At 49.9% G+C, this 21,644-nt stretch overlaps 1 protein-coding gene across 15 annotated transcripts in view; it reads left to right on the top strand.

Annotated features, from left to right (window-relative positions):
* The window catches only part of SLC39A11 (solute carrier family 39 member 11), a 426,997-nt gene that overhangs the window by 80,929 nt on the left and 324,424 nt on the right, over positions 1–21,644 (top strand). For 4 of the 15 annotated variants that reach the window (XM_082439857.1, XM_082439855.1, XM_082439853.1 and 1 more), the window contains exons 2-3: positions 4,624–4,742; positions 8,909–8,947. The exons of 1 other annotated variant lie outside the window; for it this stretch is intronic. In XM_082439857.1, the coding sequence (XP_082295983.1) occupies positions 4,635–4,742; positions 8,909–8,947 (147 nt within the window). In that variant the 5' untranslated portion in view covers positions 4,624–4,634. Of the gene's footprint in view, positions 1–1,141; positions 1,270–4,623; positions 4,743–8,908; positions 8,948–21,644 lie in introns of those variants that run through there. 10 more of the 15 variants (XM_082439860.1, XM_082439859.1, XM_082439856.1 and 7 more) reach the window with 6 other exon arrangements.

Raw genomic sequence — 21,644 nt, 5'->3', positions numbered from 1 at the left:
AGATCCCGCTCTCTTCCTTCCTGTGCGTGCACCAAGAAAAGGCCACGTGAGGACACAGTGAGAGGCAGTCATCTGCAAACCAGGAAGAGACCCTCACCAGGCACCGTGTCTGCACCTTGATCTTGGGCTGATCTTGGACTTGCAGCCTCCAGAAGTGTGAGAAAACAGATGTCTATTGTTTAAGCCACCCAGTCTGTGGTATTTTCTTACGGCAGCCCGAGCTGACTAAGACAGCTGGTCTGGCTCTCTCCCTGGTCTGGGACTCTCCCGAAGGCAGAAACCACGTACTGTCACCACGCCGTCTTCCCTTCCTGGCCCAGTGCATGGATCTGGTGCAATCATCAGTGCCCACAACTATGGACAAAAGTGGTCTGCTCCTATTGGATCCTCTGGTCTGTGGCGACTGTGATTATGGGCAGTGTTTCTGGTTACCTCTGCTAGGGTCATCAGATAAAATACAGGACACCCGGTTACATTTGAATTTCGGATAAGCAACAAATATGAAATATGTTTTTAGCATAAGTATGTCCCCAATACTGCCCAGGATATACTTACAGTAAAAAACTATTTGTTGTTTATCTAAAATTCAAATTTAACTGGGCATCCTGTCTTTATTTTTGGCTAAATCTAGCTATCTTACCCCATGGTCTTTTTCTAGAAGGCCTGGAGAACAAAGCAGCAGTTCTCAAAGAGGGGTCCCAGGACCAGAGTATCAGCAACAACTAGTTCAGAACAGAAAACCTCGGGCCCCGCCCAGGCTTCCAGAACCAGAAGCTCTGAGGGTGCCAGCATTCTGTGTTTTGACATCTCTCTGGGTGGTTCCACTGGGCGCTGTAGTTTGAGGGCCATTGACCTAGAGAAGGATGCTGATGGTGGGAGATTCCATTTCCCACCCTCTCCAAACGTGTCCTGCCCTGTTGCTCACCCAGGGCGTTGGACTCAGCTGCCAAAGTGTAGCAACATAAATGGTATCAGGGACGTTGCGAAAGGTGTCCTTTCCTTGGGTTTCTGGGGCTTCTTGGAAGATCGCAGAGGTTTCTGCAGGGCTCTGGTCCACCCGCCCGGATCTGCTCCCGAGCCCGCAGAGGCTGTGAACCAGAGAATTTATTCTCCCGGCCGGATCTGCCAATCGCAGCGGTGGGGGCGGGGCCTCACGGCCGGGGGACACGTGTGCGGGGAGGGAAGCAGGAAGTGACCGCGGAGTGGAGCCGGGGAGCCAGCGGCTGCGGGGCTGATGGAAGTGGAGTGGGGGCTTGAGAGGGCACCGAAGTGAGTCGGCTTTTCTCTCCTTCGGCGCCTTCGGTGGGGCTGGAGGCCCGGGGGCTGGGGCCAGCGCGACCAGAGCGTGGGACTCGGAAGGGCAGCCCCATGCAGTTTGGAAGGGGGGTGCCCCTGGGAGAGGAGGGGGTCGGAGGAGAAGCGGGGCGGCCTCGGCAGGTGGCAGAGGAGGGGGAGGGGCGCCCGGAGCCCCACCTCGGCCCCTCTCCAGGGCGAGCTGGAGGCTGTTGACCTGCCTTCCTTTGACAGTGGTTCCCCAAGATCTCCTTTTCATTTAGTGCTTCCCGGTGGGCCTGTGGGGGGGCCCGGGAGCCCTGGGAACGGCCGTGGCCACAAGTCCAGCTGCTCCGAGTCCCCTCCCTCCGGTTCTGGGGGTCAGTGGGACCCCTTGAATTTGGCTGGGAATGCGGTTAAGATGCAGCAGGCCCGAGAGGGTGCATTTCTAATCAACCCCCAGGTCGGCCGGTCCTCGGACCACACTTTGAGTAGACAGGTATTAGAGAACATTCTCCGCAGTCACGTCAGCCCAAACCCGAATCATTTTGCTCAGTTCCACTCTCGAAGTCAGGACATGTATGTAGGTTTCGTGAAGTGCTCTTTCCACCTCTGCAACTTTTTCATTGGCATCTTGAAGCTGACTCTTGGAAGCAGGGTAACAGGTTTAAAAGGAAGAGAAAATAAATAAATCCTCTATCAGCCAGGAGCCGTGTGCTGCTGCGTGTGGGGTGGTGCTGGCATCTTTAACGCCGGAGCAGGCAGAGAATAATCCTGCCTTCTGCAAAGTAACCCAGGTTTATGTATTAGTATCAGCTCACGAGGAAGTCTGAGCCCCATTGCAGAAGCGGCTTTTGAGGTGCCCCGGCTGACCTTCCCTGCTCTCAAGGCGCTCCTGGTCTACCTGCTGGAGAAAACTTTCTGTCCTCTTGGGTCTCTGTGGCGGTGGCCCTGCTGGTCCCTCGTAGGGCAGGAGAACTCACTTTCTAAGTTCTTGGTCTTGTAGAAGTTGTTCCAGTTTTAGACCTGTGCTTTCCACTTTGATGTGCATAAGAGTACCCCCATGGAACTCGCTAAAATGCAGATTCTGATTCAGCAAGTCTGGGGTGGGGCCTGAGATTGTGCATTTCTAACTTAGCTCCTAAGGGCGCCTAGCGCTGCTGGTTCTGGGACCACCCTTTGAGTAGTGAGGATTTAAAACAGCAAATGGAAGAAACTTCTCCAAGGGGCACTGAGCTTGCGTTGCTGACAATAAATCTGCTGTTGTAGGGATGGGAAGGATGGCGGCCTTGGTCTTCCCTCTGTGTCCCTTTTTCTTACATCTCAGGGTGCTCGGGTGTAAATAGAGTCTTGGAAGGGTGTTTTCCCCTCCCACTAGCCCCCGGGAACACCCACGAGCTCCCTCCCTTGTTTGCCAGCCCACAAAACCCATGTTGACTTTGGCCCGTTGGTGAATGTAAACGGTTTCCTCTTTTCTGTAGTTGTTAAAAGGCACATTCAACACTGAAAAACAAAGTTGTTTTTTTGTTATGACCTGTCTTGGACGGTAAGTACTGAGGAGATGGTAGCTATGTGCCTTTCTTTGTAAATGCTGTTTGAAATTTTATCCACGAGCAGCTAGAAAGAGAAGGTTGGTGTAATGATCCAGATGTCTTGGTTTAAAGACAAACACGAACCATTGTCTTTAGGGTACCTTAACTAGATGACATGTAAAAAGGTGGGGTTTTTTTTTGTTTTTTTGTGTTTTTAATATTTGCTTTTCTTTATTTGGTGCAGTCATCATTCTGAACTCCACTTAGACTATGGGGACCCAATCGGAATCCAGAGATTCTGTTTCTCTCCGAGGTTTCCTGGCACCTCGGCTGAGCCTGGGCACAGCTGGGCTCACCTGGGCTTATCTGGGTTCACCTGGACTCACAGCCTTCCTAGGTCTGAATCCTGCTGTGTTGTTGACCCTCGTGGCATAAGAGGGCCCTTCCACCCTCTGCCCTGGTTTCCTTCCAGGGTCAGAGGCAGAATCTTCAGCTTTTGATCTGCAAGCTCAGGTTGCTGGCTCCTCACAGACCCCTAGGGCCTGGCAGGGCTGAGCCCAGTGGGGTCGTGTCCAGCCCTGTGGTTGCTGGAAGACAGCGGGGGCGGGGGGCGAGCTGAATGAGCCCTTTGAGATGAGGCCCTGAGCCCCAATGTTTATGTACCAAAATACAGGGCTTTTCAACCAACAGGTTTCTCCGCCTCGTAACTTTCCACAGGGAGCGTCTGATTCCCTGTCAGTTTAGAGCTAGAATTGAAAACATGTCAAGTCTAGAGGAGATTCCCCAGCTTTGGGAGCAACCGTGCTCAGTGGACTGGGGGAAATGCCCCTTGGGTCTCTGTTTCCTTGTTCTTGCTGAGTGTCCTATTCAAGTTAAGCTGGCCCTTTTCAATTCAACACATAGTTTTGGGGTGCCAGAAAGCCCTATTTTACAGGGGTGTCAAGTGGGAAAAAGCATCATCCCTGTTTTTAAGCAACGAATGATATAGAAGATGAAGGGGGGCAAGCCCACACAAAGAAAACACCAAAGATGTGCCCTTGGACGGGAGTGGAGAGGAATCAGGGAAGCGTGGAATTGAAGTTGGTGTTAGGTGGGCAACAGAGGATTCACTGGGTCTGATGGCTGGAGGGTGGGGAGGAAGGCATGCTGGGAGGAAACCGGATAAAGAGAGACTTGGAGCTGGACCATCTGGGGCTTGTCGAAGGTTCTGGGAATAATTGGGTTGAGTTGGAATCCGATGCCCACGCAGGGTGCAGTGGTTGAACAGTTATTGGGCTAGTCGCAGGGCAGTCTATGGCGTGTACCCTTTGCAGGCCTTGGGAACCGCCGTGGGAACTGCCCCGGGGAGCTATTGGAAGTGTGATCAGGGTGTAGGTGGAAGAGCTTCAAGAGGGAATCGGAGCTAGTCACCTGTGTTTGGAGGAGACAGAACCGCTGATGGACGATAGGCAAGGCCAGGTAGAACAGGCAGAATGTGCCGGAAGGCTGCAGGCGCAGACCCTCCCATGCGCCCTCCCTCCAGGCTAAATAATTCACATTCTTTGCGCTTCTTCCCTTTGGAACTATTTCCCAATGTTGTCCCTTCTGTCGTGGCATCTACTCCTCTGGCATCTCCCTACGTGTCCCCATGTCCCTCCTTTTGGAGTTAGATGATTTCCAGTACCCGGGGAGAAGCTGGATGAAGCCGCCCGACCTGCGCCGGGTCACTGAGGTCACTGAGGGATGGATGGCGGAAGGGTGCACGCCAGCAGCCCAGACGTGGGCCAGCTCGGGTGGAGGGACCGCGGGTGCTGACCCTCTCCTGCTCCTCTGCACACAGCTGTATCCAGCATGCTCCAAGGCCACAGCCCTGTGTCCCAGGCCTTGCTGGGGACCTTCTTCACCTGGGGGATGACGGCAGCCGGGGCAGCTCTTGTGTTCGTATTCTCTAGCGGACAGGTGAGTTGCCTCGGTTCGGTTCTGGGGGTTCTCGGGGACTCTCTTAGCGAGCTCTGAAACCACCCCTCTCCGCCCAGCTGGGCTGCAGACTCACTCGTGCCGCCGGCCACAGCTCCAGGTTGGGGTGACGTTGGCTCTGCCCCCTTTCCTCCCCTTGTCCCCTCCAGCTTGCTGCGCCCGTGCTCCTGGGTCCCCTGCTTCCCCTCTCCTGACTCAGAGGGAGCAGGAAGTGAGAAGACCAGGTACTCAGCCTCCTTGAGCCCTCTGCCTGATTTCTATCTTCCGTCTCGTTTCTCTTGGGTCCGGAGCAGGTGGTGATGTGCGTGAGGTTTGTACCTCTCCTGCCCTGTGGCCTTGAGTTAGAGATGGTTGAAAAGACCTTGGGGGAAAGGAAGCGGTGGGGGGGGGGGGGTCTGTCCGCTTCCTCTTTTACCCCATTTCCAGGCTCTTCATGGACTCCCTCACCTGCTTTGGGATGAATACATGCACACCTGCCTCCCAGGCTCCTATAGACACCACATCTGCCCACCCCTGCCACCCCTGCACCCCTAGGTCCCCCAGACTCCACCTCTCCCTCCGCCACACGCTACACCCTCCTACACACTCCACGAAAACTCCCACGCTCCTCTCCCTCCCCTCGCCCCCCACCCCTACGCTGGCCCTGTGCATCCCACTCACATCCCCAGGGCCACACCCCCGTACACAACCCTCCCTGCCCCTCCCCTCCCCACGCCCTTCCCCTCCCCACGCCCCTCCCCTCCCCACGCCCCCCTCCTGTGCCCGAAAGTCCTTTCTTTCCTGCAACCTTGACCCCCCCAGTCCACGGCCTGGAACCATCAGCCATCAATACCTTGATGAAAGCGAAGCCCCTGCGTGGCTCACGCAGCCACAGACGCTGTAGGGGTGGTTAGCGAGCAAGTGATCGAGGAGCCAGGGAAGCGTGCTGGGAGGTTGATCTGGAAAGCAAAACCCATCTAGGAAGCCGGCCAGCCGGGCACTCTTGTGTCAGAGCCTGAAAAGCAGTGTTGATGTCGCCGAAGAGGTGGGGCCTCCCCCACTGCCCTCCCCCGCCTGGGGAGACCCACAGCCCCGAGGAGCCCCGGGTTACTCTCGACAGGTGACCTAACCCTCCTCCCGTTTCCTGACAGCCACGCCAGGTCTTCTGGGGTCCCGTCCTCACGTCCTTCTGGGGAAGAGCATCTTCACTATCTCATCTCATCTCATCTTCAGTTTCTTTTGCGTTGAGAAGGCGAGATCTGAGTCGAAATAGCTGGGGTCTAGCTGGCCCAGCTGGCCCTGGAGACCCGAGTGGAACTCCACAGCCCCGTGTGGCCCCGGCCGATGCTGTAGAGGTTCCTGAGAAGGGAGAAGCCATCGCAGAGGTGCCCCCTTCGCCTTGGGAGCCGCAGAGCCACTCGTTTGTCTCGTGTTAGTGTAATCCCCAGGCCGGTAGGAGGAACTGCTGAGTCCTTTCTCTGTGTGGAGGCACACGGGGGGTCCCCGAGACCACCCACGCGTTTGGTGATTCGCTAGACTCCGAGGACTCAGCATCGAGTTGTTCTCTTGGCTCAGGTTTATTACAGCGAAAGGACGCACGATAGCATCAGCAAGACAGAGACGGTCAGGGTCTGGAGAAACCTGTGCCCAGATGTGGGACCCAGTGCCCCCTTCCCCCCGTGAGGGGGCACAGAGCGTGCTCATTCCCCCAGCAACGAAAATGCAGTAACACGTGGACCACGTGTCAGCCCAGGGATGCCCAGTGCAGACTCGGGCCCCAAGGTTTTTACTGGGGACTGGTCACGTGGGCATCTGTGCTGAGCTCCCAACCCAAATCCCAGACTCGAAGAAGGAAAGCAGGTGTCGTGCACAAATCACCTTGTTTGTGAAACAGGCACAGGGGCCCACCCTTACTGGTCAGGGAGTGGGGCGAGCAGTCCCAGTGCCAGCTTCCCAGAACCAGCCAAGACTAACCTTGAAAGTGGGACCTTCTAAAGATAGCAGGCCCAGGTGGGCTGTGTGAGCCCTCTCTCCGCAGGAGGGGTGCGGGAGGAGTGGGAAGGGGTTACAGCGTGAGGGGATAAAGCCAGCCGTAGACGTGAGCGCACAGGGGTTGGCTCTTCCCCTCCCCCTCCCTGGTGAACCTCAGTTTTCGCCCAACTAGAATGGGGGCTGTGGTGATGGTCCCTTGGGGTAGTAGACACTCAGCCATCTGCCCTCTGCTGCTGTTGGCAACATTGGCTCAACTTCACTCAGGATTCATTTTCTACATTGAAAAACTCGTGTTGTAATTGTAGGAAACTTGGAAAATATGGAAAAGCTGAAAGAAATAATAAAAAAGTTCGTGATCCCACTTCTCTGAAAGGAAAACTGAACATCTTTGTTCAAATTTATTCAGCTGTATTTGAGTATACATAAGTACAGACATACCTGTTTTCTTTACATAATGAGGAGAAACTGTCTGTGATGTTTTATGACCAGCATTTCTCACTGGATGTTATAAGTACCCCTCCCTATCCCTAAATGGTTTTTTGATTATTTTGATTACTCTGGTTACTTAAATGGCTGTCAAATATACCGCCATAAAAATGCATTGCAGTTGAGTTAGCCAGCCCCCAACCGCTGGACAATTAGTTTATGTCTCTTTTTCTTGCTTCTAGAAATAGTGTTATGACGAACATGAATCCTTGAGCACACATCTGATTAGTTCCTTGAGACAAATGTCTGAAGGTAGAAGAACAGGTTTACTGATCTTAAGAAAAGTAGAATGCTTCTCCTTTCAGGATCCAGAGGAATGCTGAAAGGATGATTCTACCTGACTTTTGAATTATATCTGTCTGCTTTGATTAAATTAGTTGATTAGACCAACTTGGCTTATGTCGTGGCATGCCTAGAGAAGAATGTCATTTGTGTGGCTCACTGGGGTCAGAACCTTCCATCCACCCCCTAGCCACACAGAGGTGGGGAGAGGGTGCCTGTAGCTGGTGATGATTACCTGGCAGCACTAGTTTCCCAGACCTCACTGGGAGGCTCAGGGATTGGGGTGATAAACATCTCAGCGTATCTGTAGTGTGTCCATGTGGCTATAGATTATATCCCTAACTTAGACCACTTCCTAAAAAAAAAACCCAAAAAACCCTTTTAATTGAAATCTACGAAGCAGATAGAAAAATGCACATTTTATAAGTGTACAGCTTGATAACTTTTCACCAGTGAAGATAGTACCCAGATCAAGTGCTGGAACAGGACCAGCCCCCCATCCCCCCACTCCCACCAGCCCTTTCAGGGTCCCTTCCAATCACTGCCCACCACCCCTTACCTCCACTCCAAGGGCAGCCCCTCTCCTGCTCTCCAACGGCAGAGATTTGTTTTCTCTGTTTTGTATAGTATATAAATGGAGTAATCGTATAGTATATGCTCTTCTCTGTCGGGCTGATTTCACCCTATTTATTTTCCAGTCTGCTGAATGCCCCTGCCTGACTGTGAGCTCCATTCACGTATATATGTGTGTTCTCATTTCCATATGGTGTTCTGTTGTATGCACACAACCTAATGGTGTATCCATTCTGCTCTTGGTGGGCTTTTGGGTAGTTTCTAGTTTTCGGCTCTCACAAATAATGCCGCAAAGAGCATTTTTGTACATGCGTCCGGTGAATCCAAATATGCATTTCTGTTAGGTAGTTATGCGTGGCACTGCTGGGTCGTAGGGTATGCTTGTGAAGGTTTACTTCTAGTGGGTGCTGCCAGCTTTGCGAAGTGGCTGTACCAGTTTGTACCGCCTCTTTCAGTGTGGGAGGATTTTGGTTGGTCCACATGCTCCTTGCCAGTACTGGTCAATTTCCATCTTTTAGACCAGCTACTTACTCAAGGTTTATAGCCATAATTCACAGGGAGAGCCGAGAAAGAGGCAAAACACGTGGACCAATGAAAAGCAGGGGTCACACTGAAAGAATGCTGTGATTGGCTGTGGGATGGATGGAAGGTTTTAAAAAAAATTTTCCCCCCTGGTCCTTGGCCCATTTTATAAAGACGTGGGTCCAGGATTCCAGATAGGTTCGCAAAGTGAGGCATGGGCCACACTTTATTCATGTGGCTCTCTTAGGCCTGTGGTTTCCTCTTGTCCCACGGAACATCCCTTAGAAACTGAAACATCTTGTTTTCATTTTCAGAGGCGGATCTTAGATGGAAGCCTTGGCTTTGCTGCAGGGGTAAGTAGCACGTGGTAGGAGGGATGTAAGTGGAGGATGTTTATTCTGTTATTTCTCTGCCAAGGGGTATTTCCAGTTTCTCCGCATGCGGCCAAGCTGCATCTCTGTGATCTGCAGGTGCTAATGGCTCCCTCTTCTCGCTGACCCTGTTTGCATCCAGCGTACTAAATGCCCCTGCCTCTCCTTAGACAGTGAAAGAAGCTTGTTGGCAGCTGTCTCAGGACTTGTAAATAAGTATTTCCAATAAGATAATATTTAGGAAGGGCTTAGCACAGAGCTTTGCTGGCACTAATTAAATATTCTCTTTCTCCCCTCCTCCTCACCCTTGAAAGACCTTATATTATAGACATTATCTTTTTTTTTTTTGGCTGCACTGGGTCTTCGTTACTGTGCGCGGGCTTTCTCTAGTTGCGGCAAGCGGGGACTACTCTTCGTTGCGGTGCGTGGGCTTCTCATTGCGGTGGCTTCTCTTGTTGCAGAGCACAGGCTCTAGGCACATGGGCTTTAGTAGTTGTGGTGCTCGGGCTCAGTAGTTGTGGCTAGTGGGCTCTAGAGCTCGGTAGGTGTGGCGCACGGGCTTAGTTGCTTTGCAGCATGTGAGATCTTCCTGGACCAGGGATCGAACCCATGCCCCCTGCATTGGCAGGTGGATTCTTAACCACTGCGCCACCAGGGAAGCCCTGGCAGGTGGATTCTTAACCACTGTGCTACCAGGGAAGTCCCCAAGACAGTTTCAAACATGTAAAAAAGTGGAGCGAATCCTATGAGGCACCCTAGGTACCCACCACCCAGCTTCAATCATTATTGACATTTTGCTAATCTCATTTCACGTGTTTCCCCCTCCTCCCACCCCATATTCTCGAGAGGTGGAATATTGTGTAAAAGCAAATCTTAGACATCATGTGATCTTACTTGTAAATCAACGCACAACTCTAATTGAATGACTCTTTCTTTCTCTCTCCCTTCTTTCCTTCCTCCCTCTCTTTCCCTCCCTCCCTTCCTTCCTTCCTTTCTTTCTTTCTCTCTCTCCTTCTTTCTTCCTCCCTCCCTCCCTCTCTCTCTTTCTCTCTCCCTTCCTTCCTCTCTCTTTCCTTCCTTCCTTCTTTCTTTCTTTCTTTCTTCTCTTTCTATCTTTTCTTTCTTTCTTTCTTTCTTTCTTTCTTTCTTTCTTTCTTTCTTTCTTTCTTTCTTTCTTTCTTTCTTTCTCTTTCTTTCTTTCTTCCTTTCTTCCTTTCTTCCTTTCTTCCTTTCTTCCTTTATTCCTTTCTTTCTTCCTGTCTTTCTCTCTCTTTTTCTGTCTTTCTTGCCTCACCATGCGGCTTGCAGGATCTCAGTTCCCCGACCAGGGAATGAACCTGGGCCACAGCAGTGAAAGCACTGAATCCTAACCACTAGGCAACCAGGGAACTCCCTGAATGACTTTTTTTAAAAAAACATAATCACCATGGTATTATCACACCTATCAAAATTAATAATTCCTTATTTTTATCCAACACTTAATTCACATTCAAACTTCCGCCATTTTTAAAAAAAATTGTCTTCTAAAATTGTTTTCTTAGAATCAGGATACAAACAAGATTTTCATATTGAATTTGTTTCATACTGAATTTTTTTAGTCGCTTTTATTCTTTAACAGTCACCCCCCCCCGCCCGCTGCCTTTTTCCCCCACGCTAGTAACATGTTAGAGAAACTGGATCATTCATCTGTAGACTGTCCCACATTCTGACTTCGGCAGATTGCTTCCTTATGGTGCTGTTGAACTTGTTCCTCTGTGCCCTGGGTCTCCTGTAAGCTGGGAGTTGGACCTCAGGGCTTACTTAATGCAGAGTCCATTTTCCAGGCATGAATCCCATGAATCACCGTCATAGTGGTGCTGTGTATTCCAGTCGCATCAGAAGGCATGTTAATATGTGGTTTTTCCTTTTGGTTGCTCAGAATTTGGTTCCTTTCTCCTCTTTTTGTAGTTCTGTGATCCGCAAAACCTGACCCGGGTGTGGGACCTCCCGAAAGTCCTCTGAGTCAGCAGCTGTGAGACTGGCATCCGTGGAGACATTCTGGGTGTTTCACAGGGCATGGAGAGTGGTCACAAAATCAGTTCCCAGGTCCTCAGCTTCCAGTTTTGTTCTCTTTCCCCAAACTGCTCTGCCTGAGAATACCCCAGTGGCAGGTTCTGTCTTCCCACCCTCCCCGACACAGTTGTCCTCTCCTACTTTACAAAAGGAAGATGCACTCTTGCCTTAGTTCCTTGTCTTTGGGTAGCAGCATCTCCACGCACAGACGGAGGGACCCTTGGCATGTTGGTGCTCAGGTGGAGATAGTGAAGGACTTGAACCACTGATCGCTGGACACACATCCTTTAGCAATTCAGAGACTGTCCCGTCCTTTGAATCAAATTGTTAGCAGAGAAATCCTTTAATGTAGGGAATTCCCTGGTAGTCCAGTGGTTAGGACTCAGCACTTTCACTGCCAAGGGCCTGGGTTTCATCCCTGGTCAGAGAACTAAGATCCCGCAAGCTGTGTGGAGTAGCCAAAAAAAAAAAAAAAAAAAAGCCTTTAATGTAAATTTCCATGGTGGACCACTCTGGGATTTTGAGCCTCCTTGGATAGAGTTCAAAGAACAAAATGACAATATTATAACAATATATCTATTTTTTTCTATCTTCTTTACATGAACACATTTTCTCTTTGTTTACTTTAAGAAAAGAAAGAACCCAAAGAAAAATAGAAATAAAATTGATGCTTAGCCCTGTCTTATTCTAGCAATAACTTCTTAATGTTTATTCACAGTTATATGAATGAATTGAAAAAATAAGAAAAAAAGCCTCATCCATGAGAATATGCATTTCCAAGAATATTTTACTTTTGAGTGTCTAATAATTATGAAACAGCATATTCAATTTTTGTTATTATGAATGTGTTCTCGACCACTAATAGTTCTAAATTTGTTTATTTATTTATTTATTTATTTTTGGCTGGGTTGGGTCTTCATTGCTGCGTGTAGGCTCTCTCTGGTTGCGGTGAGCGGGGGCTACTCTTAGTTGTGGTGCGTGGGCTTCTCATTGTTGTGGCTTCTCATGTTGCGGAGCACGGGCTCTAGGTGCGTGGGCTTCAGTAGTTGTGGCACGTGGGCTCAGTAGTTATGGTGCATGGGCTTAGCTGCTCCGCGGCATGTGGGATCTTCCCAGACCAGGGCTAGAACCCGTGTCCCCTGCATTGGCAGGCGGATTCTTAACCACTGCGCCACCAGGGAAGCCCCTCGACCATTAATGTTTTAATGGTCACTCAATCCAGGAAATTGTTATTTAAGCAGTTGGAGCCCTAGACTCACAGGGAATTTTTAAAAATTAAATGGAAATGTATAGAAATATTTTTTTGCAAAGCAGTATGATAAAGAAACCAGTGATAGACTTTCTAGCATAAAATGTAAGTTGCTCTAGGATAAAATTCTGTGGGGAAATGCAACTGAAGTACAAATCAAGGAGAAAAAAGAATGATGTACATTTTTTGACTTTTGAAGAAGAGCTTGCATGTGTGGTTTTGCGTGTAGAATGTAACCCTCGAACAGAAAAGTGCATTAGACATAAACGCACAGCTTAGTTTGTTTATATTTTTAAGTGGATAATGGGAGAGTCAAATCCCTGTGATGTTTATTTTTATGTATTTATTTGGCTGCAACGCACGGCTTGCAGGATCTTAGTTCCTCCACCAGGGGTTGAACCTGGGCCCCGGCAGTGAAAGTGCTGAGTCTTAACCACTGGACCACCAGGGAATTCCCTCTCTATGCTGTTTAGATCCCACTGGGTCCATTTAAACGACTGATGAAGCAGTTTTATTTAAACACATCAATATTTACATGCCAGAATTTGTCTTTTACGACTCTTTAAATTTGAGATGAAAATATTTTAGTTTTTATTGTTTGAATTTTATTGAAGTGTTGTTGATTTACAGTGTTGTGTTAATTTCTGCTGTATAACAAAGTGATTCAGTTTTACATATGTATATTCTTCTTCATATTCTTTTCCGTTATGGTTTATCACATCATAGTGAATGTAGTTCTCTGTGCTATACAGTGGGACCTTGTTGTTTATCCATTCTGTACATAATAGTTTGCATCTGCTAATCTCAAACTCCCAATCCATTCCTCCCCCATCCCCCTTCCTCCTTGGCAACCACAAGTCTGTTCTCTGTTTCTGTGAGTCTGTTTCTGTTTCGTAGATAAGTTCATTTGTGTCATACTTTAGATTCCACATATAAGTGGTATCATATGGTATTTGTCTTTCTGACTTACTTCACTTAGTATGATGATCTCTAGGTCCATCCATGTTGCTGCAAATGGCATTATTTCATTCTTTTTTATGGCTGAGTAATAGAAAACATTTTAAATGTCAATTTCAAAATGAGTGAGAGGATACCTAGTTTTGCAAAATTCTTGTAGAGGTTACACAGATACAAAGTTTGCAGAACTGTGTTCTGTGCTGACCTGGTACTTGGGTGTCCTGATCTAGTTTACTCTTTTAGGCCAAAAGCCTTTGTAAGATTTATATAACAAAAGACAAAACCCAAGATGGAGCAAGGAGAGAAACAAACAAACAAAAAACAGGTGGAGTATACCAGTCTTCAGGACATGTAAGAATGAATTTGGGAGCGTTAAAACATGAAAAGTTAAGAGTTCCTTAAAGAAACATCATCAGACCAGTGTTTTATGTTCTTTTCACTATGAGGATCTAAAATAGTTCTACTTCTGAGTTTTAAAATAGTTGGTGGAAAAAAAGAGATTCTAAAAGTTATCTTTGTGTCTTTATTAGAAAATAAGTCATTTACTTTCCTAACAGTGACCTTGAGAATATGCTAGCTGCACAAAGGAGCTCCTGACCAGTCTCCCGATGCAGGGAGGAAAGTAAAAGCTTGGTGGGGGAGACAGCTGGGACTCAAACCCAGGAAAATTCAGTGGCATTGGTGACTAGAAGTGGATTCTCGTAAATGCCTCCCCAAACTACAGGAAGGCAATAGAGCCCCAGTAGTCCAAGCTGTAAGAATTGCTTGTACTTATCATGGACCGATTTATATTTAATACAGTCAACCTACCGCGCACCGCAACAAAGAGTAGCCCCCTCCTCGCCGCAACTAGAGAAAGCCTGTGCGCAGCAACAAAGACCCAATGCAGCTATAAATACATAAATAAAATAAATAAATTTTAAAAAAATCTTAAAAAAAAAAAAGACAAAGAAGAAGAAAATCCCCTTTCCTTTCCCACTGGCTTCCCAGAGGTCACCGCCATTAACCCTGAGTGTGTATCTTCGGAGAACTTTTATGATGCACATACAAAGTGTCAGGACAGTTAGATGTGCTGTAGTGCCTGATACCCTAAAGGCTTTGCTTCTTCAACACTGCTTTCAGGTGCTTTGAATCTAGAAAAAGGGAGACCTGGCCATCAGACATTTGACTGGGATCCCATTGTACCTTACACAGATGTAACATGTTTCTACAGTCAGTTCTGCATACATTTATGTATGTGTCATATGTGTATTAAAATCTGTCTCTAATATAATGCTGCAGTGACATATTAATACAGTATATAACTGTGCACTGCAACAAGTGTTTCTGTGAGAGAGAGTCCCAGGACGAAGGGCGTAGGTATTTTTTTAAAATTTATTTTTATTTTTAAAAAATATCACTTAGATGTTGCATTTATTTTATTTATTTTTTATTTGTGGCTGCGTGCGGGCTTTCTCCAGTTGCGGCGAGCGGGGACCACTGTTCACTGCGGTGCGTGGGCCTCTTACTGCAGTGGCTTCTCTTGTTGCAGGGCACGGGCTCTAGGCGCACGGGCTTCAGTAGTTGTGGCACGTGGGCTCAGCAGCTACGGCTCGCGGGCTCCAGAGTGCAGGCTCAGCAGCCGTGGCGCATGGGCCCAGTTGCTCCGCAGCATGTGGGATCTTCCCGGACCAGGGCTCGAACCCGTGTCCCCTGCTTTGGCAGGCGGATTGTTAACCACTGCACCACCAGGGAAGTCCCTCTGATGTCTCCTTTTCTGTGAAGTAACTAGGAATCTCTAAATCAGTGTATATTCTCTCTCAAGGAGGAAGCACTTGTGTGGAATAAATATGACCATGAAACTGCAGAAGAGAAAGATAGGCTACCAATCAAAAAACTTACTTCTAGGCATGAAAAGGCAGTTTAATATCTATTATTTAATCCCATAGGGAGCTGGCTCCTTATGAAAGACGTGATTTTTCTTAAGGAGATTTTGGCTGAGTCTGCTTTTGTGCCGCAAGTGGTGAGTGATGTTTTCTCCAAATAACTGGCTCGCTGTTGGAAGTTAATGATGCTCCAGTGATGGCCTTTGAGTCTGGAGGGATGATGGTGACCAGCTGTTCTCCATTTCCATGGAGAAATGGATGGGAAGAAATGGACTTAAATTGTAGCATGAGAGATTCAGGGAGGAGGTTTCAGCCAGATCCATTGGAAAGGTTTCTTCTAGAGTAAATAGGAGAGAGAGAAGGGCCAGGGGTGCAGAGTAGCCATTGAATTGGGGCTTCAGAAAGCCTAACTTTTATACTCCTGGCTCTACAGCTCCTGGATTACGAAGTAATAATTGCCGTTACCTTTTCTCCTTCTTCCTGCCTGAGAGATAGGGAAGCCTGGTATGTCCTAATGGAGATTTTTCAACGTGAGGTCTTTTGGACCACACTGAAATGGGCCGGGCCACCACCAGACAGTATGAGTACTCTAATGGGCCCTGATGAGGCTCCTGCAAAGATCATTGCTGTGTGTTTCCCTGATTTTCCTCCTTAGGAGGCTGAGCGAGGGGAAGGGCCCCCGATGACCTCCCGGGGATGCTGAAGCAGTGTGGACCTTGAGCGGGTTCCATCCCCAGCATCACTCGGACTGTGGACAGGTTACCTTGGAAGTTTCTTGGCTGTTGTCCCATGCGGACTCCTCTCTTAAATCTGCTTTTTCAAGATTTGAGGAACCAGGGAGCCCCAGGGACTCCTAGATTTTACTCTCTGCAGCTTTTCTCTTGCACTGGGATGCCAAGACCAGGGAGGTGATGTTGGTCTGTTCTAGGGCTAAGGCCGCCCTTTCGGTGGGCGCTCAGTGCAGGGAGGGCATATTCCAGGGTGGGCTTGGCGGGACTTTGAGCCACCTGTCACAGGGGTCTCATGTGACAAGGTGGATGTGGCCCAGTGCAGGAAGAAGATGTGGGGCTGGGCTCTCCTCTTTTCTTTTTTTGGCCGTGCCACATGGCATGTAGGATCTTAGTTCCCCGACCAGGGATCGGACCTGTGCCCCCTGCATGGGGAGCGGGGAGTCTTAACCACTGGACAGCCAGGGAAGTCCTGGGAAGGGCCCTTCTCTAACCAGGACTATTCACTATTCAGGATGCTTGTCATTAAGGAACACCTGCCACTTCTCCACAAGGCACTTTCTTTTTAAAGGTCTCAAATGACCAGTTTCCGGTGGGAAACTTCTGTGTCTCAGCTGAATGTCCTCAAGCCATGCCAAGGCCAGGCAGGAGACACTGAACGCATCACAGGGGACAAGCCTGATTTTTGGCCGGCGCCCCCAGCCCCCAGACAGTAGTGGTTCCTGTGAGCGCAAGGACGACGTGGTGACAGCTCTGCCCCCGGGCCCTCCCCTCACCCTGTGCGCACGTGTGGCCAAGATGAGGCCCTGCCTTCCCAGCACATCCTGACTCCACACTGCGGGGGGGTGGGGGGGGTGGGGGGGGGAGCGAGGTCTTGCTGCAGGGGAAGCGGGGGTGGTGAGGCGAGAGGGGAAGAAAGGAGAAAGGGAAGAAAAACACTCGGGAAGGAGACATGATGATTATCCTTATTGTCTTTTTTCTTTTCCATTTCATGCTTCAGACTTCCAGTGCCCTTGTAAGCAGTGCAGGGGAGGAAGTGATACATGTTGCCTTCTCTCTGCGGTGATGGGAAGGAACCGCGTTTGCGTTGGTGGCAGCGCCCACATGTCTGAGCATCTGGGGTGGGGCGGCCCGGAGCCTGCCCAGGGCCCCAGACCGATGTTGTTACCTCCCGGCCCCCGTCTCGCCCCATCCCCTGTCCTCTCCTTCCCCACGTGCATCCTTGGGCAGCCTCCACTCTCATGGCCTGGCGACCCCTGTTTCCTGCTTTCTCTCTCTGCCTTTCCTTGTGGTCCTGGGCTGACTGTACAGTTGGTCCAGGGCACCATCCTTGGGGATATCTGTTCCTCTTTGTCTGGGGGCCTCCTCCCCTGCTCCCATGAAGAAGGAGGTGTGAGTGTATGTCAGTGGCCCGAAGGGCTTCAAATAGTCAGATGTGAGTGCCCCAGAGTCACAGTAACTCCTCCCCTCCCCTCCCCTCCCCTCCCCTCCTCTCCCTCCCCTCCCCTCCCCTCCTGTATTCCAGGCACTGTGTCAAGTGCTGAGCAGTTGAAAAAGTGCCAGGAGAGAGGGTCTCTGTCTTTAAGGGAGTTCTGATCTAGCGGAGGGGTGGGCACACTACACCAGTGGTCCAAGTCCAGCCCTCTGTCTGGTTTTTTTTCCCCCCACTGTCTGTTTTTGTAAATGGAGGTTTATGGGAACCCAGCCACGCCCATTTGTTTACATATCAATATCAGCGGCTGCTTCTGCATTACGACAGCAGCCCTGAAGAGCTGCAGCAGGGCTACGTGGCCTGCAACACTATCTGGCGTTTTACCGAAGTTTGCTGATCCCTGATGTAGTTGCAGGTGATGGACCTCGGGGACCACAGCTCTGTGCTGTGCAGGGCCCCCGGCTGGAGGTCGTGGAACGTTCCCTGGAGTGTCCGATGTTCCCGAGTTGGTGATTTCCTGGGGGCCTGGCCTTTGCTCCTGAAGTCAGTGCAGCCATCAGGCTGGATGGGGGCCTTTAAGAATCTCCAGGGAGTGGCTTTGCAGTGAAGCGTGATGAGTTATGTGGACCCTTTTGCTCTGTTGTCCTTGTCACATAAGGCACGCTGTGGCCATCAAGACGGACAGCCACAGGTGAACGTGTGCAATTTGAGATGGTGAAATAAAGCCAGGTGTCCCCCAGCTCAAACCGAACTCAACTTTGCCACTGTCACTGGCACCCATGGTCTAGCAGAGTGAGCTGACTTGGCCTAGCGTCCTTGGTGGTTTGATTCCAGGGAGCTCTCTGGCTTTGGGGAAGCTCCCTTCCTTCCGATGCAGTGGTTCACCACCCTGGCTGCACGTTAGAATCACCTGGAGAGATGTGAAAAGCCCCATGCCCTGGACGCACCCTGGGACTACATCAGAATCTCCAGGGGGTGGGATGAGGCTTCAGTAGTTTCTAGAGCCCTCCGCCCTTCAGTAGTTTCTAGAGCCCCCTCCCCCCGCCCCCTCCCGTCCCTGTGATTGCGTTGTGCGGCCAAAGCTGAGAACCCCTGTTAGTGACGGGTGAGCTGGGGTTTCGAAAAAGCAGACTCCCTTCAGAGGCTCCCTGCGTCTGTGGGGCTGAGGACCCAGCGGAGCCAGCACGCTGGGCTGGGGTCATGGTTAGAGGAGCAGTGCACGTGGAGGCTGCGGCCTTGCAACTTGGACGGGGAGCCCAGGAGGAGGCCCCTGCCTCTGGTCTCCATGGAGGCTGCCACGATGGAGTCCACCGCGCACTTGGCAGCTGGCTCCCGAGGCTGGCTGGACTTGACACCAGCCTGGGGTGGAAGGGGACAGTTGTTGTACGAGAGAGGTGTATTTTCCAGGTGGTCAGGCGATGGTGGACATCCGCCATCTGGGAACTCAGGCTCTTCCTCGGGGCTCCTTGGCCCTCGCAAAAGAAGGATGGGAGGCAGAATCTTTACTGTTTGGAGACCTGGAGCCTGAGTTTAGATTCTCCCTTCATGCACTGTCCTCCTTGGGTCACGTACTGCGTCTGAAAAAAAAAACCTCAGGACTGGTGGGCCCTTCTGGGAGTCATGTCAGGCACCCTCTGCCCTCAGACAGGGCAGTATTTCACCCAGTCCGCACAGATGGTGGGAGCACAGCTTGTTCCCAAAGACTTTTGCGAAGAAAGACTTTATACACTTTTTTTTTTTTTTTTCGGGTGATCTGACTGTTTAGCTAGCTTATTAGAAACTTATCTAACCTAAATGTCCTCTGCTGCAATTTAAGTAAAAGAGAGGGAGTAGCTGACATCATTTTTTATAGGCATCTTAGTACTAATCACATTAAAAAGCATGTATCGAGTGTCAGCTCTTTTGCAAGATACTCTGAGCACAAGGGGTCAAAGTTAATACCGGTTAAGTTTTGTCCTTGAGCCTTCACATGCCAGGACCTTATCTATACACGTTATTCACATAGCGCTCTGTGCCAAGGCTGGTGTTGGGTGGCGTGTTACTGCTTTTCCCCAGTGGCTGGTTCACAAGGGGGGAGAGGAGCGAATAATCAAAGCTTTGTGAAGGGCCCGTGTGAGTTTAGAGATGGCCCAAACACGTGTTCTCTTCACAGAAAAGCCCTTTGTCTTGGACCAGAAGGCGGGAGCAGGGAGAGAATCATCTTCAGGCCAAGCCATCTCACCATTTCCTGAACACCTACTGTGTATTTGTGGGGAGTATGCAAAGAAGTAAGGTATAATCCCACTCTGCGGGGGGGTTTAAGGTGGGTTAGGGAAGAGAGGTCATATTCACCTGTAATCAAGAGACAGGTCAGCGTGCGGTTGTAAAATGGTAATTGACAAAAGGTGATGGGAGCCCCCGGGACAGGGAGGTTATTTCTAGTTGGGGAATAGAGGGGACTTCTTTGTGGACGAAGCTCAGGTTGGAAGGATCCGTAGAGTCTGGGGGTGGGGAAGGAGGAGGGGAAGGAAATGAATTATAGGCGGAAAAACAGCAAATTGGAAGTACAGAGTGGAAAATACAGGAGTGGTGATTGGTTTGGTTGGAAGGTGATGCCAGAAAGGTAGGCTGGGGCCCGATGTGACCAACCTGGAGTCCTGTGGAAGGGAGTCTGTGCTCTGTTCTCTAGATCGATGCAGGAGACCCTGGAGGTTTTTGAGAGGGTGACATCAGAGCTGTTTTTCCAGGAAGCGCATTCTGTTGGTAGCAGATAACGTGGCCATAGGAAGCATGGAGGGGGAGGCTGGCTGTGGGCAGGCTGCCTGGAGGCTCTTGCATTACTTTAGGTGATACCTTGACTCACTGGAAGCCTTGACTTTGGGCAGAGGCAGAGGAGTTAGGAGGGGAGACAGCAAAAGACATTCCTGATGGAGAACTTGGGGACTTGGCAGTCCTTTGATTATGAAGGTAGCCCAGGAGGTTCAAGCCCATCAGAAGTCCTGTGTTCCTGGGGCTACCTCCCCTGGGGTTGTTAGAGAATTTAGCTTCGCCATCCTGGCTTATGGGCTGAGGGGGACTCTCCCAGAAATGGGGAGGTGGGGAGGGGTCTCTTAGGTTTACATCAGGCTTTTCTCATTTGAGTGGGTTTGTACTTTGGAATCTATGTGTTGGGGTGGTCTCCATGGCAACCAGCCACCTACAGCTAGTTGTACTGATGGTGATGCTTCCTGCAGCTCACTCTGTTTTTAGTGCTCTGTATCCATTAGGATTAGGTTTGACTGAGAGTAACTGAGACCCAAAAATAGTGACTTAAATAAGAAAGACTCCTCTGATGTAGAAGAAATCCAGAGACCATGGCTGGGAGCATAGTTCCATGGAGTCACCAGGGATCTAGACTCCTTTTTTGCTCGCTGCTTTGCCCCAGATGGGAGCCTTTCTCTTTCTGGCCCAAGGTAGCTGCTAGAGCTCAGGCCATCACATCTGCCTTCCAGGCAGCAAAATGGCAGGAGAGAGGGAGGTTCCTTGCAGGTCTTGCATGACAGCCCCATTTACAGCTCATTGGCCAGAACTTATTCGTAAGACCTCATCTAGCTGCAAAGAAGGCTAGGATACATGGTCTTTACACTGGGATTCTGTTACTGAAGCAGAGAGAACAATGGAAACTTGAGCAGGCAGTTAGCGCTCTCGGCCACACAGCCTAGTGCAGAGAGAGCTTTGAGCCCTAAGATATCATTGATTTACCTTCTCTGTGTACATTTTCTACATGCTCTTTTTAAAAATAGGCTGTGTTATTTCTTTCTTTAATTTCTTTTGAAATGGAGGAGTAATACACGAACTTGGTAAGAAATTCAAGTAGTACAAGGGTGCACAGTAAAAAAATAAGTCCCTCCGTCTCTTTGCATCAGGCAGGGTCTTGGTGGGGGGGGGGGTGGGTCACGAATGACGAAAAACCTAACTCAATCTGGCATAAGGAAGAAAAGACACATATTGGTCCATGCAATTAAAATGTCCAGGCATGGGGACTTCCCTGGTGGCGCAGTGGTTAAGAATCCACCTGCCCATGCAGGGGACACGGGTTCAAGCCCTGGTCCGGGAAGATCCCACATGCCGTGGAGCAACTAAGCCCGTGCACCACAACTACTGAGCCCACGTGCCACAACTACTGAAGCCTGTGCGCCTAGAGCCTGTGCTTCGCAACAAGAGAAGCCACCTCAATGAGAAGCCTGCGCACCACAACAAAGAGTAGCCCCCGCTCGCTGCAGCTAGAGAAGGCCTGCGTGCAACAATGAAGACCCAACTCAGCCCCCCAAAAAAGAAAAAAAAAAATTGTCCAGGCATAGAACTGGCCTCAGAATCTGCTACATTCTGGATCAAAGGCCATCACTGGGACCTGCTTTTCTCCATCTCCTGACACTGC

The sequence above is a fragment of the Balaenoptera physalus genome (assembly GCF_965194825.1).
Source record: "Balaenoptera physalus genome assembly, chromosome: 20".
Classification (NCBI taxonomy): Eukaryota; Metazoa; Chordata; class Mammalia; order Artiodactyla; family Balaenopteridae; genus Balaenoptera; species Balaenoptera physalus.
This window is presented reverse-complemented; position numbering and strand designations above follow the sequence as displayed.